The 18423-nt window shown below is 45.5% G+C and overlaps 1 protein-coding gene across 1 annotated transcript in view; it reads left to right on the plus strand.

Annotated features, from left to right (window-relative positions):
- CHN2 (chimerin 2) overlaps positions 1 to 18423 on the plus strand; it is a 297062-nt gene that overhangs the window by 248968 nt on the left and 29671 nt on the right. The window contains exon 7 of the mRNA XM_041728083.1: positions 14006 to 14083. Coding sequence (XP_041584017.1) covers positions 14006 to 14083 — 78 coding nt within the window. The remainder of the gene's footprint in view (positions 1 to 14005; positions 14084 to 18423) is intronic.

The following is an 18423-nucleotide window of genomic DNA, read 5'->3' on the forward strand; positions in this document are numbered from 1 at the left end:
TGGAGGCCACTTCACAGAGGGGGCATGGACGCCCCACCCAAAAGTCGGTTTGGTGTTGAAACTGATGATGCCACATGCCCATCAAGAGGATATGAAAAGTATAATTACTCACATAATGAGATTCCCTGGGGCCAGCAGGATAGACTCTCCAGAAGCTTTAAAAATGGCTGGAAAGAGGGATCCCTCGGTGGCGCAGCGGTTTGGCGCCTGCCTTTGGCCCAGGGCGCGATCCTGGAGACCCGGGATCGAATCCCACATCGGGCTCCCAGTGCATGGAGCCTGCTTCTCCCTCTGCCTGTGTCTCTGCCTCTCTCTCTCTCTCTCTCTCTCTCTGTGACTATCATAAATAAATAAAAATTTAAAAAAAAAATGGCTGGAAAGAGCTTAAAGGGACAACTAGCTTAGGGTTTTAGGGTGCCTAGGGGGAGATTTGCATGGTTTTGACTTCTCACTGGCCTCAAGGGACGGGGTGTGGGGGCCTTCTGAAAGCCGTCAGCAGTCAAACACCAAAAATGGAGTCAGGTTCTTTAGTACATGGCTGTGGTGCATTTATGATGGATGAAGGAAATCTCAATAGCTTCCTTCCCTTTTTAAAAGGAAAAAGAGTCTCTCTGGATCCCACTTCTCCCCACCTCTTTCTGCTACTCCCCTGGCTCTCCGTGCTCTCCAGTACTGATTCTACAATATTCTACTCCAGTTGTGCTCTCCCCATTCTCTCCCAAAGCTTCTACAATCAGGTTTCCCCCTATCACTCCTTAGAGACTGCTCCTGTTAAGGTGATTCACTTGGTCTCTCATGGTGCTAAAACCTTTGGTTCTTTCTTAGTCTCCATCATACCTGGCCTATCAACAGCATTAAATACAATTGATCATCTCTTCAATCAGCTTCCAGAATATCAAATTTGCCTTTCTCTTTTTCATTGGTCAGTTTCTTCTGAATTTCCTAACTTCATAATAGTTGGAGTGCCCCGGGGCTCAGTCCTGGGGCCTCTGCTGTTCGGTGTCCACTGACTCCCTTGCTATAAATCCATCTCCCCAGGGTAACTCCCAGGGGTGTATCTCCAGCATCTATCCTCCCCCCCAAAAACTCCAGGTTCTTTTTTTTTTAAGATTTTAATTATTTATTTTTAAAGGGGAACAGAGGGGCAGAGGAGAAGGGAGAAGGATAACCAGACTCATCTCTGAGAGTAGAACCCAATGCGGGGCTTGATTTCATGATCCTGAGATCATGACTTGAGCTTAACCAACTGAGTTTGAACTCAGGTTTCTAGGCCTACTTCATATTAAACACACCAAATAGAGTTCCTGACCATCTCCCTCACTCTTGCCCCTTTTGTGATCTTCTTCCTCTCATTTATTTTTTTATTTTTTTAAATTTTTTTATTTTATTTATTTATTTTTTTTATTTATGATAGTCACAGAGAGAGAAAGAGAGAGAGAGGCAGAGACATAGGCAGAGGGAGAAGCAGGCTCCATGCACTGGGAGCCCGATGTGGGATTCAATCCCGGGTCTCCAGGATCACGCCCTGAGCCAAAGGCAGGCGCCAAACCACTGCACCATCAGGGATCCCTCATTTATTTTTTTAAAGATTTATTTATTTATTTATTTGAGAGAGTGTGCATGTGAGTCGGAGGAGGAGCAGAGGGAGAGAATCCCCAAGAGGACTTCCCACTCAGTGCACTGAACCCATGACCCATTAGATCATGACCCTAGCCGCAACCAACAGTCAGATGCCCGACCGACTAAGCCACTCAAGAGTCCTCTTCTTCCTCTCATTTAATGGAAACTTTATCTATTTAGTTGCTCAGGCCCCAAACTGTACTGTTATCCCAGGGTCCTCTTTCTCTCTTATACCTCACATCCAATCTGTCAGCTAGTCTTATGAACTCTGCCTTGAGAAAATACGGAGAATCTGACCACCACACACCACCTCCACCACCCCTACCCTGGTCCAATCCACTGCCTTCTCTTCGCCTTTGAGTTGCCTCCCAGCTGACCTCTCTGCTTCCACCTTCATGCTCCTGTGGTCCTCAACACAGCAGGCAGAGCAGTGCTTTTTAAGAGTAATTCAGATCATACCACAAATCCACGCAAGGCCCTACTGTTGGTGGTCATGCCACTCAGAGTAAAAATGGGAATTCTTACCCTCTTCCACAGGGCTCTGGGGGGCTTGCCTCATCTAGCACATGCTATGCTAGCCACTCTTCATTTTCGCTATTTAATTTTTTTAAAAGATTTTATTTCTTTATTCCTGAGAGGCACAGAGAGGCAGAGATATAGACAGAGGGAGAAGCAGGCTCCCTGTGGGGAGCCCGATGTGGGACTCGATCCCAGGACCCCAGGATCACGACCTGAGCTAAAGGCAGATGCTCAACCACTGAGCCGCCCAGGTGCCCCTATTTTTGCTATTTCCTGAACATGCCAACCTCACTCCTCTCTCAGGGATTTTGCATTTGCCATACCCTCTGCCCAGAAGGCTTTTCCTGCAGATATCAGCATGGTTCACCCCATTACCTCCTGCCAGTCTTTTCTCAACTGTCACCTTTTCAGTGAGGCCTCTCCTGATGATTCTGCTTTAAATTGCAACCTCCACAAATTGCACCCTCCACCCCTAGCCTATATTCTCAGTTTATTTTTCTTCATGGCACTTCTCTCTTCTTAGAATAATCTATAATATACTTATAAGTTTTGTTTATGTCTGCAGTCCAAGAGAGTGGAGATTTTTGTCAGTTGTTCACTACTCTATCCCACTGATGTTAAACAGGGTCTGATATACAATCAGTGTCTAATAAATTTTTGTGGAAGGGAAGGGAAGGGAAGGGAAGGAAGGAAGGAAGGAAGGGAGGAAGGGAGGAAGGGAGGAAGGAGGGAAGGAAGGAAGGAAGGAAGGAAGGAAGGAAGGAAGGAAGGAAGGAAAAAACTATGTTTGAAACATGTCCAAGAATAATTATGTTGCATTAAAACGGAGTTGAGGTCAAAGTGGATGTGGTCGTTTCATACTGAGCTATCCCTCTGCAGCGTGGGTGCTTACACATGAGCATGACAGTCTGTCTTCCCAGAGCTGGCACCTACTGGTAGAAGTGTCTGCATCACCCCACATATTCTGACATTGCAACTGGGAAGGAGCTACAGGGTCATGTTCTTGGCATAAGGCTGGCCAACACACAGATATGAGGACCAACTGTAGAGTTTGAAAATCCCAGTCACACAGAAGAACAGAAATAAACTTCAATTCACATTTGGAATTTGCAGGCATCCATATTTCAAACTGCTGGGTTCATAAATAGCCCCAGGAGCTATATCGGGCAATATCAGCTGCACAGCTGTGAATGGCGTCAGAGACTATTTTGTTTGGGTGATTGCTCACTGTAAAAGCCCAGTAGGGGATTTGAGATTTTTTTGTGTGAAAATTTGAAAAGCCATTTAATCGGAGTCTTTGTCCTTTGCAACATAGGAGAGTTTGCATGAAGAAAACAGCTGGTCAATTCTATTTTTTTTTTTTTCTTCCAGTAAAGGTGCGCCTTACCCCAGTTGTTTACCAGAGTACCTGGTGAAAAGTAGTTTGGGACTCTTTGACACATTTTGCTCTGCAAATTGCCAGGCTGCAGTATGACGAGAGAATGTAATTCAGCAAACCTATAGCCTCTGGCAGAGATTTCTCAGGCTCAGCTGGGTGAGCTACAGTGGCGAGGAAAGTGTAAGAGGAAGTACACTTGGGTTCTACTATACAGTTGGGTGCCATAAGCCAGAAATGGAGCATCTCTGACTTTTGTAATAAAACACATAGGTCGATCATTCGGGGCAACTGCTTCTTTGGCCTGATGGGGGGAAGGTACATGACAGCAAGGGAATACAAAGAAAAGGAAATGAATGTGGACTATGAGAAGAGGAGGAAGACAGCAGCTGGGAACTTTGTAATAGCAGCTTCTCCCTTAAAATATGTATTGTTTCTCTGGGTCTTAGTTTTACAAAAGGTTACCTAAAATATTCTAAAGCAATTTTAAGGCACTTGATTCAACAAGTGCTCCATTCTCTCAAAAATAACCCAGCCAGACCTTCTTAAACTTGGCACATAAGAAATCTGAGAGTCTTAAAGTTCTCGTTTAAGTAAATGGATGACTACAGTGATGTATCCACTCTATCCTTCCCTCTTTTAAAAACTGGGCGCAAAAACAGCAACAACTATGGGTTCAAATGTGTGAGATGCTTAACACAACCTAGAGAGTCTGTCTCTAACACAGGGGATTTTTTGTGTCCACCTCTGAGGCGTCTGTGAGAGACATCAGCAATTAGCCAAAATCGTTGACCTCCACCCCAATAAAACAGCTGGAGAAGTGATGCAGGGAGAACAGCGATGATAACATTACACACTCGGTCAACCCAGGAAGTATCAGATTATTTAGCTGCTTCCAAACAAGGTGCTTTGGTCCGTTTTAGAGACCACACAGGCCCTTCAGTTTAGGGTGAACACTGATTGCTGTGGATGAGGGGAAATGAGTCGTAAAAGACCGGTCCTTCAGCCCTTTTGTGCCTCTCGTATTGAGTGTGGCCATCTGTCCCTGGAGAACAATTGGAGTGGCAGCTGGGCATGTTGTGCCATCAGAGATAAAGGCTCCTTCTCCTCGGACCAGAGCACAGCAGTTTTGGAGGTCACCGGCAGTTTTAGGAGTCAGCCAGGGCAGCCCTCAGTCCCTGGTGTTTTGATGGACTCTGATGACACCAGGATTCTGCAGCTCTGACCAGCACGTGGGCAGGAGAGATGGCAGGGTCCCACCTGCTGTCTCACATTTTTTTTAGCAGTCATGGGGATAAGCTTGCAGCTCAGCCACATCCTTGTATTATCTTCCTCCTATTTCAGGGCTTAAAACCAAAAGCAGAGAATATAGCAAACACTGCTGGGGCAGTTCTTAGGAGGAGCAAGGAAGATTTATCTGGCATCGGTAGTGTTCAGAGTACATGGGATCAACTAGGCTGGGCTTAGTGGCATTAATAAAAGGAAACCATCCCTTTGATTATCATTCAGGAATCTGGGCTTATTTCACTTAAAATTTCTGATTTTTTTCACTTGTCATCAGGAATAGAGAGGCACATCTAGGATGCCACAGCAAAAATTGTTATTCCTGCCCCATATCCACCAGTCCTATATGTGTACGTGTGTGTATGTATACATATAATGTATATATGTATGCGTGTATATATTTTTATATTTTTTGTTTTGAGCTGACTAGATGCCTGCAGCATTTTACTGAGTGTCTCTGGGCGAGGCTTAATGTTTTGTGGCTTTGGGGAAATAACATGCAGCCCAGACTCATCACCCAGACATATGTGTGGGAAGTGAACGAAGGGTCTAAGAAAACTATAAGAACATGCTGACTCTTTGTAAAATTATAAGTCATTTTGATAGAAGGCAAGGAAACTAGAAATACTGCAAAAAAGGTGGGTACTTATTTTTATGCAACAGAGCTTTTGTGAGTGCCAAGCTAGTGTTGGTCTCATGTTAATCGCTAGAGATATGTTCATAGAAGAACTTTGGGGAGTGCCCCATGTTAAAAGTTTCTAAAGAGCCTCTGGGAACAGAGAGGAGAGATGAATCCTTGTGTCAGTGAGCTGTTAGCCACCACTGCTGATCTGCCACAACCGAAGTGTCAGGCATTCCCATGGAAAGAGAATCAAGACACTGGATTCTATTCCCCTGGACATGCCTGTTAGCACCTTGGTTTCCTTAACTGTAAAGTGAGGATAATGACACCCACTCTACCTTCTTGATACAGAAAAGATACACTATAACATACCCCACAAATATGCGATGCTACTTTTAATATTACTCTACTGCCAAACCTGGTTGTATCCTTCAGGGCCTGGCCTGCAGGATCTCCCCATTTCCAGGGCCTCATCCTGTGACACAAGGGATCTGACCACTTCATCAAAAGAAAACCCTAAGTGCATGACCAGTGGCTTTTATATCAGAGACTCACAAGAGTACGACTAGATAAGCAGTGATGATGATGAGCCTCTATGGTGGTCCTTTGACCTCAAGATACTTTATGGCCATGGACATTCATTGATTCATTCATTCAGCAAAACTTAGTGAGAGCCTACTTTGTGCCCAGTGCAAGGTATGGCCTTGGGGTCTTATTCGTGATGAGAGCACACACAGCACCTGATGTCATAAAGCTAGCAGTCTAAAAAGGGTCATGAACAATAATTTTAAAAGCGTATCAATAGTTTATTGTTATAAATTCTCAAGATGACAGGAAGAAAGGGAAGGGAAGCAGGGCTGGAAAGGTGGCAGGGGCCTACACAGACCCCTGTAGGCCATGGTTTGGATTTTTGCTTTTAGCTTAAGAATCCATGGAGGTTTTAAGTAGCACAATGGCAGGTGGAGGTGGGGTGGCATAGAAACATGATCACATGTTTGAAAAGATATCGATTCCTTGTGGGAGGGGAGGATGCTCAACAGCATTTAGCACTTGGACACCTCCATCTTCTCTAACAATTTCCCTGGATTGAAGCCCTTGAGATTCGTACAGCAGCTTTCAATGCCAGGAGTGTATTTGAATCTCCTCGAGGATTTTTTTTTTTTTAAGTTAGGAGTCCATCCCCAGAAATTTGGATTTAAGTGGCCCTAGATGGAGCTTGAACATGGCTTTTGTTTTGTTCCTACGTAAATATCATCAAAGTTGAGACCCATAAATTCGATGGAAAGCACAAAATGGGTCTTCAAAGTGTGGATCAACATGAGCAACACCTGGAAACCTGTTAGAACTACAGATTGTTAGGCATGCTCTCCCACTGACTGAATCAGAAATGCCGGGGCTGCCCAACGGTCTGTGTTTTCACAAGCCTTCTGGGGGTTCTGAGGCTAGCCCCACTGTGAGAAGCACCAGCTATTGACATCTCACATGCAAGAGAACCAGAGCCAGGATCTGGTTCTAGATCTAGTTGTAGAATAGCCCTGCGACACGTGGGAATGGAGCGGGTGCAAATCATGAACTTCTCAGACTCTAGGTTCTCACCTGTAAAAACGGCAGGCAGGATTGGATGAGCTCAAAGGTCATCTATGATGTAATGGATTTATTATCAAGGCACACTAAAGCCAACAAACTTTTTATAATGTACTTTTACAAAATCCACATTTTTATATAATGGAAATAGAATGTGATCAATGTAGGAAACTCCAAAATTAATGAATAAGAAGAAAGTAAATGTCAATTAAAATTACTTCACCCAGAGATGACTGCTGCTTATCTCCAACAGTTTGGTGTGTTAGAGAAGTTTTTTCTGATATTTCCTGTGTCATCAAATTAACAAAAGTGGGAATCATAGTATAGATGGTTCAGGAGCCTACTTCTTACCAAACTTCATTATATCAGGAGCATATCCCTTCATCATTAAAAGTTATTTTAATCATCTTTGTTAATATGTATATAATATTCCGGGCAGCCCCGGTGGCTCAACGGTTTAGCGCTGCCTTTGGTCCAGCGCATGATCCTGGGGACCTAGGATCGAGTCCCACGTCGGGCTCCCTGCATGGAGCCTGCTTCTCCCTCTGGCTGTGTCTCTGCCTCTCTCTCTCTCTCTCTCTGTCTCTGTCTCTGTCTCTCATGAATAAGTAAATAAAATCTTTAAAAAATATATGTATATAATATTCCATGACATGTTTACACCATAATTCAACCTCTCCCCTCTCTTGGACATCTAAGGCTTTTCTCATTTCTCATTAGTAGTGTTAGGATAAATATCTCTTTATGTATCTTTTCTAACTAATTCATCTGAAGATCTTTGGTTGGTTGGTTGGGTGTTTTGTTTTGTTTTGTTTTGTTTTGTTTTGTTTTGTTTTTGCGGGGGAGAGGCCAGGGGAGGGGCAGAGAGTGAGGGAGAAAGAAAATCTTAAGCAGACTCCGTACCCAGCACACAGCCTGACACAGGGCTTGATCTCATAATCCTGAGATCATGACCTGAGCCAAAATCAAGAGTCAGACGCTTACCTGACTAAGCCACCCAGGCGCCCCATGTCTGAAAACCATAAGAGAATCCTAGAAATAGAATCATTTGATCAATGCACATGAGACATTTGATCCATGGCCAGCTTTCTCCCCAGACAGGAGCTACCTCATCCAAACACCAGCAGTACATCAAAGAGCTCTCCTCAGGACACCCTCCCAGCATTAGTGGTATCGATTTCCATTTCCAATACTTGCCATGAGGCAACAGCTGCCTGTAGCTGCAGGGTAGAGCTTGCAGCAGGGGTGGAGCTCAGGCTGTCACCCCCTAAGGGGGACTCAGACTCAAGGGACAGAGAAGCCCAGGAACACAAGAGCTGGGGCTGGAATCGTGGAGAGAGATTCTCCAGGGACGGATGATGACATTTTCAATGAACCTTCTTTAAAATGCAGAATGGGATTTACTTGAAGTCTGTGGAAGAATGGGAGGTTGATGATAAATCACCCTTTCTAGAAATTAGTACTAAAAAGGCAGAATGTATGGTCCCCTAGAGATGGGGCTGCCCGAGTCAGGTGGAGAGAGGGGGCCTCTGGTGGACGAACTTCTGAGGTCCCGCTGGGCTTATGATGCTAGATGACTAAAGTCAGCACAGAGGGAAGGGTATTCCTCTTTCTCCCACCGCCCCTCTCTCCTGGGCACTCTGCATGCACATGAGCACCCCAGTGGGCTTCCTTTTTCCACATCTTCCCGCCCCCCTGCCCCACCCTTGCCTCCTTGTCTTCACCTGACACCCTTCCACTGCCTTCTTGCTACCTGATTCTTGGCTTCAGGATCCTCCTCATAGAAAGAAGGGCAGTGAGAGGCCGTAAAAAAATAGAATCCAAACCTTTAATTTATAAAAAGGAAAAAGGAAGTGGTGAGCTTATTTCACTATTTATTTATAGCCCCACCTACTTCCAAAAGCATCTTAAGTAGCACCTGCTCTGGAAGAGGCTTCAGGGAAAACAAAAGTCTCCTCTTTAAAAAACAGACCAGGCAACACCAGCCCTGGGAGCTGCTAATGGTTAACAGTGGGGAAGAGGATAATTTGGGCCTTTAACCCCTGGATATTTTTAAATGTGGACCTTATTTCAATGAGGCCATTTCCAGGGTAGATTAAAGCAAAGATTTATTGTACATCCAAAAGAAGTGAAACTAAGTGTTCAAACAAAAACTTGTTAGTACTATTCACAATAGCCAAAAGGTAAAAACAGTGCAAATGCACATCAACAAAATGTAGTGTGTCCATACAATGGATTATTATTCAGCAATAAAAATCAATGAAATATTGGTACGTGCTACAGCACAGATGAACCTTGAAAACATTTTCCTGGGTGAAAGAAGTCAGTCCCCAAAGGCCATATATGGTATGATCCCGTTTATATGAAATATTCAGAACTGGGAAATCCATAGAGATAGAAAGCAGACTTGTGGCTGCCGGGGACCGGGAGAAGGGGATGGTGAGTGACTGCTTAATGAGTGTGGGGGTCTCATTTTGGGTGATGGGAATGTTCTGGAGAGTTATAATGATTCCAGAGCATTAGTGAATGTGCTTAATGCCGCTGAATTGCTGAAATGGTTCAAATGGTAAATTTTATGTTACATGTATTTAATCACAATCAAAAACAAACTTGGTATTATGCTGAGTGAAATGAGTCAATCGGAGAAGGACAAACATTATATGGTCTTATTCATTTGGGGAATATAAATAATAGTGAAAGGGAATAGAAGGGAAGGGAGAAGAAATGGGTAGCAAATATCAGAAAGGGAGACAGAACATAAAGACTCCTAACTCTGGGAAACAAACTAGGGGTGGTGGAAGGGTAGGAGGGAGGGGGGTGGGGGTGAATGGGTGATGGGCACTGAGGGGGGCACTTGACGGGATGAGCACTGGGTGTTACTCTGTATGTTGGCAAATTGAACACCAATAAAAAATAAATTTATTATTAAAAAATTTAAAAAAAAACTTGTTTATAGCAAAAAAGAAAGAAAAAAGCATAGACCTAGTTAGTTGTGCCTGGGTTCTAATCTCAGCCCTACCACTTACCTGCTGTGTGACCTTGGGCACATCACTTAAACTCTCAGTTCCCATTTCTTCATCTGTAAAGTGGGGATCATTATAATAATCCCTACCGTATAAATCTCAAATGAGTCAATGTATGTAAAGTACTTAGTACCACACCTGGCACATAGGAAGCATGCTGATGAATATTTGTGTTATTAACCTAACCCAGGTATTCCCTGCTGTAGGTAGTTTTGCCCCAGAGGAGAAAATTGGCAACATCTAGAGAGATTTTTGATTACTACAGTTGGGGGGTTCCATTGGCATCAGCAAGTAGAGGTGAGGGATACCACTAAACACCCTACTGTGCACAGAGCAGCCTCCCACAACAAAGAATTATCTGGTCCCAAATGTCAGTGGTTCCACGGTTGAGAATCCCTGATTTACACAGAGCTTGTAGGGAAATGTGCTTCCTCTAATGAATGTGTAGACAAAACTAGGTCAGACAGAAATTTTTGCTAGAAAGGACTGTCAGCAAAACTATTAAATGTCCACCGTGTATAGAGAACATGGCTCAGTCATTATGGGGGCTATAAAAGAAACCAAGGCGCTATCCTTGAGATGCTTGGGCGAAGAAGAGCTCTGTGTGACGGAGTTAAGAGGGGAATTTTACCAAGAGATGTTTGTAATCGTTTTTCCTGTAGTAAGAGGGTGATCTGGGGTCATCCACACTACTCACAATAATGCTCACTCAAATGCCAGCACTTCTGGTTCCTTGTAAAGATGCATCTTAAGTAGCCAGTGTGTGGTTCCTTCACGTGTCTGAATGCATCTTGTGTCTGGGTAAATTCTATGGAACAAATATCTGAAAAAAGAAACCAGTGTCACAAATAGAAGTAAAAATTACTTGTTATAAGTAAAGGCACAGACACAAGAGAAAATATTAAATCTCCTTGTGTTCAACCACCCATGTACCAAAAGGCAAAGGAGATCCTTTTTGCCCACTTTCCATTTAGGAGTTGTTTTATTAGATTCTAAAACCATACATCCATTATAACAGAATGGCTCGCCACCAAAAGGCCTCTGTGGACTAGCTAGCAGTGAAGGTTTGGGAAGGGACGCTATTCCTTCTCTCTGCCTTTCTGCCTTTAGGATAAAGATTACAAGCCTTTCAAAGATATACCATGTTTCCACTCAATCCCATTGAGTGACAGATGTCCTATAGGATTAGGTGATGAGCAGTCTGGTGGGGCCCATCAGCAAGGCAGATCACTGGAGGTTTAGGTCCTTGGAAGCTAACGCGTGGTGATGGGGGATCATAGGATAGACAGGAGACCCTACCCCATACAGTCACTTTTGCACAGCTTCCTCCACAATGCTGGCTTCCCATAGGTACAGGTAGTTCCTGGCAACTTATATTAATTCAGTGCCTACCATGGCAAGGAATTTTATTAGGTACCTGTGAAGAAGAAACCGGTGAATTAGACAATAGAGCGTGTCACGATGATTTCTCAATAGGGCAGGGGCAAGCATAAATCACTGTCATATAAGTTAGAATGCAACAAGTGAAATCGGAAAAATGTGGAAAAAGCTATTTGGGATTTCAGAGGAGATAGTTGGCCTCCAGTGGGGAGTTTGGAGAAGACATTTCGGAGAGGGTGGCATTTGAGTTAGAATGTGAATGTTGTTGAGCCTATCAACATGTAGAATGATACTGGAAGATGCTACAAGACAGAGGCAGCTACTGAGGTGAGGGGTGTGTCAGAGAAGAGAGGTTTTATAGGATTTATGGAGGGGAGTGCCGGCAAATAGATGAGCCGGGTAGATTGAGACAAGGTCATGAAAAACCCACAATGCCCCAACACGGTTAGGCCGTGGAGAATCACTGACCTTTTCCGAGCTGGTGCATCCAGACTACAAATACTGTGCCGCCACGTGCCGTGTGCTGCGGAGATACTGTGGGGCAAGAACGGGAAGAGGGGCAGACTTGGCCAGTATTTCAGATCAAGCAGGACACAAATGGCAGGAAATGGCACCATATCAGCTTATCTGGGCCAGGACCTGGTGTTCAGGAACACAGGCGCTGGACACAGATACTTTGGGTTCGAGTCCTCGGCTGTGCCACTTAAGCCAATGGCCTGTACTTTACCTCTTGGTGCCTCAATCTCTTCATCCAAAAAAAAAAATAGGAGTCAAAGTCTTGTTTCTCATACACATGAGCTGAAAAGTAAACACGTAAGTGCCTTTAACACATTGCAGATATCACCCTATACAACGTAAGTCATCGTGCTCAGAAGTTCAATATATAAACATTGACTCTTAAGGGCGCATGGGTGACTCCATTGGTTAAGCGTCTGACTCTTGGCTTCACCTCAGGTCGTGATCTCAGGGTCATGAGATCGAGCTCTGCATCAGGCTCTGGGCTGGGGGGAGGGTGAGGAGTCTGCTTAAGATTCTCCCTCTCCTTCTGCCCCTCCTTTCCCGTCCCCTCAAAAACAGAAAAAAAAAATTGGCTCTTGTTACCCCTGAGGGTAACAAGGGTGACCTGAGAGAATGCACTTCTGAACTAGGACTAGGTAGGTAGGACGATGGTAATTGTCAGGAATAAAGAATTCCACAGGAAAACAGCAACCTCGCTTTATTCTCCACAAGGCTGCTTGCAGGGGCTGGAACGTGGGGCCCTGTCTCAGTAGAAGCCAGGATGGCACCCCTGGCCTGTGCATCTACCCCCACGGCCTGGCTACCCACATTCTCCTCACTTTCTAGTTCCCACAGCATTGATTTTACTTGCGGGCATTAGCTGCATTAAACCTTGTTGGCAGACCAGGAGTTCTCCCCAGACATAATGATTTCCTCACTGCTACAGTGACCGGACTTGGGTCCAAAACTTCTGGTCCCAGGGGAGCCCATCAAACAGATGATGCTTTCAAGAAGCATCAGGCTTGGGGAGCATCAGGCTTGGGCGCTAACAGAATGAACATGCAAGATGTCATATTTAAGATAAAGGCAACTTTGACGTTTGGGTTTTAGTTAAGGAACACCTGTGTCTCCAGTGTGTGTGTGTGTGTGTGTGTGTGTGTGTGTGTGTGCGCGCGCACGCACATTGGTGGGGAGGAGAGAGACTGGGAGCAAGACATCCCACGTCTTCTGTTGAAACCCCGGCTGTAGAGCTGAGCTAAAATGCCATGCTCTTTTTCCATGCCCAGTCACTGTTCAGACTGCTCTGATTTAATGCATGCATAAGAATAAAAATTAAGCTTCAAGTGCTAGGGCAGTTTTTTGTTTTTTGTTTTTTTAAGCGAGGCAGGCTTTATCCCCATAAGATTAAACAATCATCAGGGTTTAAAGGTTTAATCTGCCGGAGTCCAGCCCCGGATGGGGTTCAGAGCCCCAAAATAATTGGATACAGCCCCAGGCTTTGAACGTCAGAACGAGTAGGGGTGTGTGTGTGTGTGCGTGTGTGTGTGTGTGTGTGTGTGTGTGTATGAAATGTGCACACAGACACGAGGGGTCTGTCCTGTGGCGGGAGCACTGAAGCCGCCTGCCCCTGCCGCCTCCCCCGGGGCCCGGCGGCGCCCGGATACAGCTTCTGGGGCTTGCTGTGCACATGAATGTGCGCTATTGTTCAGGCACACGTCGGCCCTAAGAACTAGCACCGAACAGCCCCGTCCTTATTCAGACGCAGAGCCCCCTCCATCGCTCAAAGCAGCCCGTCCAGGTCACATGCCCGGGGCCGCTGCAGACAGGACGCAGCTGCCTCGAATCTGCTGCCTGACATTAGCCGCGGTTCGGAAAACCTGCCAGCGCTGAGCCTTCACGGGGGAATCTAGAAGGATGTGGGGTGCAGGCACTATGTTCTCCGAGGAACTGTGGCCGGAAAATGAGAAAAAATGTGCGGTGCTTCGGAAGCCTAAGCAAGGCAGGAAACGCCAGGAGCTGCTGGCCGTGGCCTTGGGGGTGAAGGTGGGAGTCAAAGGCGCCTTTCTCTGGCCCCCTCTCAAACTATTTGCCTGTTCGCAGATCTCGTCCCTGGTCCGAAGGGCCGCCCTCACGCACAACGACAACCACTTCAACTACGAGAAGACCCACAACTTCAAGGTAAGCAAGCCGCTGCGCTCTTCCTTCTGGGGTCAGGGGGGCGGGCGGAGGGGTGCCCTTGGAGGTTCCCGGCTCGTCTTGGCTTGTGGAGCACGGAGGCGGCACATTGCTCAGCTTTCCGCATCTGGCCCCGTGCATGACCTCGCACCGTTGCTTTGTATCAAACTGGAGCCCCCACCCAGCAGTGTGCTCCGTGCTGACACCTAGAAACACCTTCATGGGGGTGACATGAGTTGCAGGCAGCTGGGCCCGTTGCCGCTGCAAACCGCTGTCCAGCCGAAGAGCAGCAGCGCGGGCCAGGCCGCGGGCATCCGGAGGTCTTCTGGAACGTCGGGCAGTACTTTTCCACTCAGGGTAGCTCTAAAGACTATTGCTGTCTCTGAGCAACAGAAAACAGTTGCCCATTTCACAGTCTGTGTCCCGTCTTTGTTTTCAGGGATGCTAACTCCTTTGGTTTATGTGTCGACAGCTGTGAAAGCAAATGATGACAGGAGATACCATCCAGTAGCTTTTGTTTGCGCTCCAGGTCCAGGGGGGCCACCCCCCCACACACACCCCAGGCAGCCTTGCCAGGCTCCCTCCCCGGGCAGCCCTGATCCTGCTCAGCAGACCAAACAAAAAGATCACGGAAAGCTGGTGGGGGCTTTAGTGGATCTTCCCCCGTGTGTTTATAAACTGGAAACACTGCCGTCTTCATTTCGGACTAGCGCTTGTAGGAAAGGGCCTAACGTCAGAAATCACGGCCTATTTCCTTTGCCCTAATGTGTTTTCCAAGCAGGGCTGCTGGGGGGAGATTCTGATGCCACATTGCCTGGCCGGGGATGCTGTGGAGTGGAGGAGGGATGGGATGGAGTTTGAGGTTTGACCCCAATTATCAGCAAATGGGCTGACAACTTGGAAGTTGGAAAGTGTGGAGATGGAGAATCCAGGAAGAAAAGAAGAGGCGGGGGCAAGCAAATTATGAACTGCTTTTTTTTTTTTTTTTTTTGTAAACTTGCTTCCTTTAGGACCAATAGCCTGAGTAACTGTTGGAACCAGAGAGCCCTTTGTCAGAGGTGACCAGGGAAACCTCTTTTATTCTTTCACCCTGTCGCTTTCCAGTTCTTCATAAGGACAAATATGTGTCTATTAAATATACATTCATGTCAGTTCAGTCTGTTTGCCCTGCTGCTGTTTTTAGAAAGTGAGCGGCTCGGGCATTTGCATGCTATAATTGAGCTGAGGAATGGAATTATCCAGCTCTCCATATTTAGCATGAGGATGAAGAATTGCATTATATAGATCCTCATTGATGCCAAGGCTCTTGATATTTCGCCCATTGCTGAGTAGTGATGGGCCTGATTGGGGACATAGGAAGCCGTTTATGTTTTTTCTCTCTTTTCTCATTTCTGTATTTATCCATATTAATTTTTTTGCCTGAAGAAAGTATTTTTCTGACTTTGGGCAGAAATCCTGATTCTTTGCATCCTGCGGATGCACCACTATGGACTGGGAAGAGGGATCTTCTTGGACTTGCAAACTCTTGTCCTTCCTCTTGAAAATTCCAACTCTTCTGGCTTTAAGAAGCAATTGGACCTATGCATTTACTACGATATGTGTTTGCGTGGGGATAGCTTCTTCCTCTGTATATCACGTCTGAGCTTGTGTGCAAAACACACAAGCATATTTAGTTGATTGACAATTCCAAAACCGGCTTCAGTTTCTTTCATCTCGGATCTCTGAAGGGGAAACGAAGACATCTGAAACAAAAAGAAAGTTGAAACTCATTTTCTTAAATAGTGCTGTTTCTGACGCGGTCTGTATTAATTATTTACCACTGGAATCCATCAACAGTGTTTTCAATGTTTGCTTGAAAAGTCCATATCTATTTGATGTGATCTCTTCGAACATAGCTACCGAGGAAGAAAAGGCAGAGAACAGACAAGTTGTTAGAAGAAAATACATAAGCCAGACAAAGCGTTTCTCTTCCGTGTTTTAAATAGACATCTTTGAGGCATAGCAGGTCCTCGAGTCTCTGTGTCACTTGATTGTGGCTTTCAATGGTACTGCTCGTGCCACTATCCTTAAGAATGAGTGGCAGGGCCAGGAGGGGGTGGTTCCCGCTGTCACTCCTCGCCCCTGCCACCATCATTCAGCCTTCTCCTCACCCCCAACTAATTTTAAGTGGGAATTTTGCATGGTCTTTAGAAGAATACTCTAAAAGCTGGTCAGTGCTATAAATAGAGCAGTGGGGTTTTAGTAACACTACTAAATCAACAGAACAAAGAAAACTCTTATCAAAGGCCCCCTGCCATCTGCTTGGAATTAGTGTAAAATTAAGACCTAAAACACAAACTTGTTCTCTATGCTAACATCTAATAGGCTTTATTCGGAAACTCTCTTGATTTGTAATTTGGGTTATTTGAGAGTACTATGTAAGGCATAAAGTAAGTATTCAATAAAAAGAACAAATAATCACATTTTCATGATTATCAGCAAATAACCCTTGCTAGGCCCTATCTGCACTCTTGCCCAGGAGCTCCTATGAGAGATTTCAATCTGCCAGCAGATCTAAATGCCTCACCCCACAACAAGATTTTTTGCCCTGTTAAGGACTACTTCCCCAGGTAAAAAGCCATCTCCTGGCTCTCCCCCTCCCCAGGAACTTCATCAAGAGGAATGAATAGAAACTCCCACCCTGGGGGCACCCTCAGTGGCTCAGTTTGTTAAGCATCTGCCTTCAGCTCAGGTCATGATCCAGGGGTCCTAGGATGGAGCCCCACACCGAGCCCCAGAGCCCCACATTGGGCTCCCTGCTCAGTGGGGAGTCTGCTTCTCTCTCTCTCTCCCTCCTCCCCTGCTCATGTCTCTCTCTCAAATAAGTAAATAAAATCTTTAAAAGAAAGAAAGAAACTCCCAGCTCTTCCCAGTGCTGCTCCTTAATACCTACATACTCTCCATGTCTAGAAAAAGACAAAAGTTAGCTCTGGGAATAAGAACTTTTGGAAGCAAAGTAAAGTTATGCTTCATTTCATGCAATGATTATATACTTTCAACACTACATGCAAATGCAGTTGTTGCTCATTTAAATCCTAAATTCTCTGGGATTACTTGCACACACCGGAATCGGGAGGTGTTTGTTGACGAAATTATGAAAATGACAGGATCCTCTCTGAAAGGAACACTCTTTGATAGACAGAAAAAATGCTCCTTTATTTAACTTATTTTACATCTGCATCTCTTTATCTAGTTGACTGAAAGAGACACTGTCCTGTAAGTAGAATAGCTCTCTTTGAGATGCTCCACCCTAATGACACCTTGTGGCTAAGCTCCAACATCTCAGGCTAATGAACTCCAGAGCCCCAACAATCTGGAACACCGTCCTTCCTTCCTTCCCCACTTAGCACAGCAATGATGTTGGGGTGGCCAGCTTGGTTCTCCTGGCCACAACTTGACTTTGGGTGAGGAGCTTAGTTCCTGCAGCCTCAGTTTCCCTATCCATAGAATAGGAGTGTTGTAAGATTTAACGAATTCATGTGAATCACTTACGGTCTATGGCATCTGATTGTGTTAGCCTTGGTTATTATTTTGCTATTCATCTTTTTGTCTCACTCCTCTCTTGTACTTTTGTGTTTAGCTTTCTCTGTTTCTGTATTTATTTTCTACCCTTAACTTCTTCATGCCCTTCCTTCTTTTTACCAGCATCTGTTTCTTCTGTCTCATTAATGACACGGGATAGAAAGATGCAAGAGTGTTCTGGGCAATGCAAATGACATGAGTGAAAACTTGTGGTCAGAAATGAGCCAGAAGTGAACAGGGTGCAGAGAAGAAACCATTGCGGGGGAAAGGTGCTCACCTCACATGTGGGGTAGGCCAAATCGAAGCAAACTGAGGATCCTAGGCATTTTCTCTGCTCAGCCTGCTTGGATACTCAGCCCAGTATACATGTGCATGTACATCACTCCCTCCTTCTACTGAATTCTCTCCTCCACCTAGGCCTGGCAGGACACCCCTCTTTCGTTATATGGAATATGGATGGAAAGCAGAGGTCCAGAAAGTTCTAAAAGTTGAAAAGCAAACCACTGGACCCCCACCTTATCCCATGTTCCCCATCCCCTGTCCATCTCCCTACCCCCTCCACATCCATCCTCTTCGTATCCCCCACCCAGCCCTTCCCCACCCTCCTACCAGCTTTACTTTTCTCCATAGCACCCACCACTGACACGCTACACATTTACCTGTGTGCTTGCTTTCCCTTTACCAGCTGGAAACACTCACTCCTGGGGCTGGGGGCAAGGATTCACACCCCTATGTCCAGAGCAGGGCCTGGCCCAGAGCAGGCCATCAGTAAATACTGCTGG

The sequence above is a fragment of the Vulpes lagopus genome, chromosome 13, assembly GCF_018345385.1.
Source record: "Vulpes lagopus strain Blue_001 chromosome 13, ASM1834538v1, whole genome shotgun sequence".
In the NCBI taxonomy this organism is placed as follows: Eukaryota; Metazoa; Chordata; class Mammalia; order Carnivora; family Canidae; genus Vulpes; species Vulpes lagopus.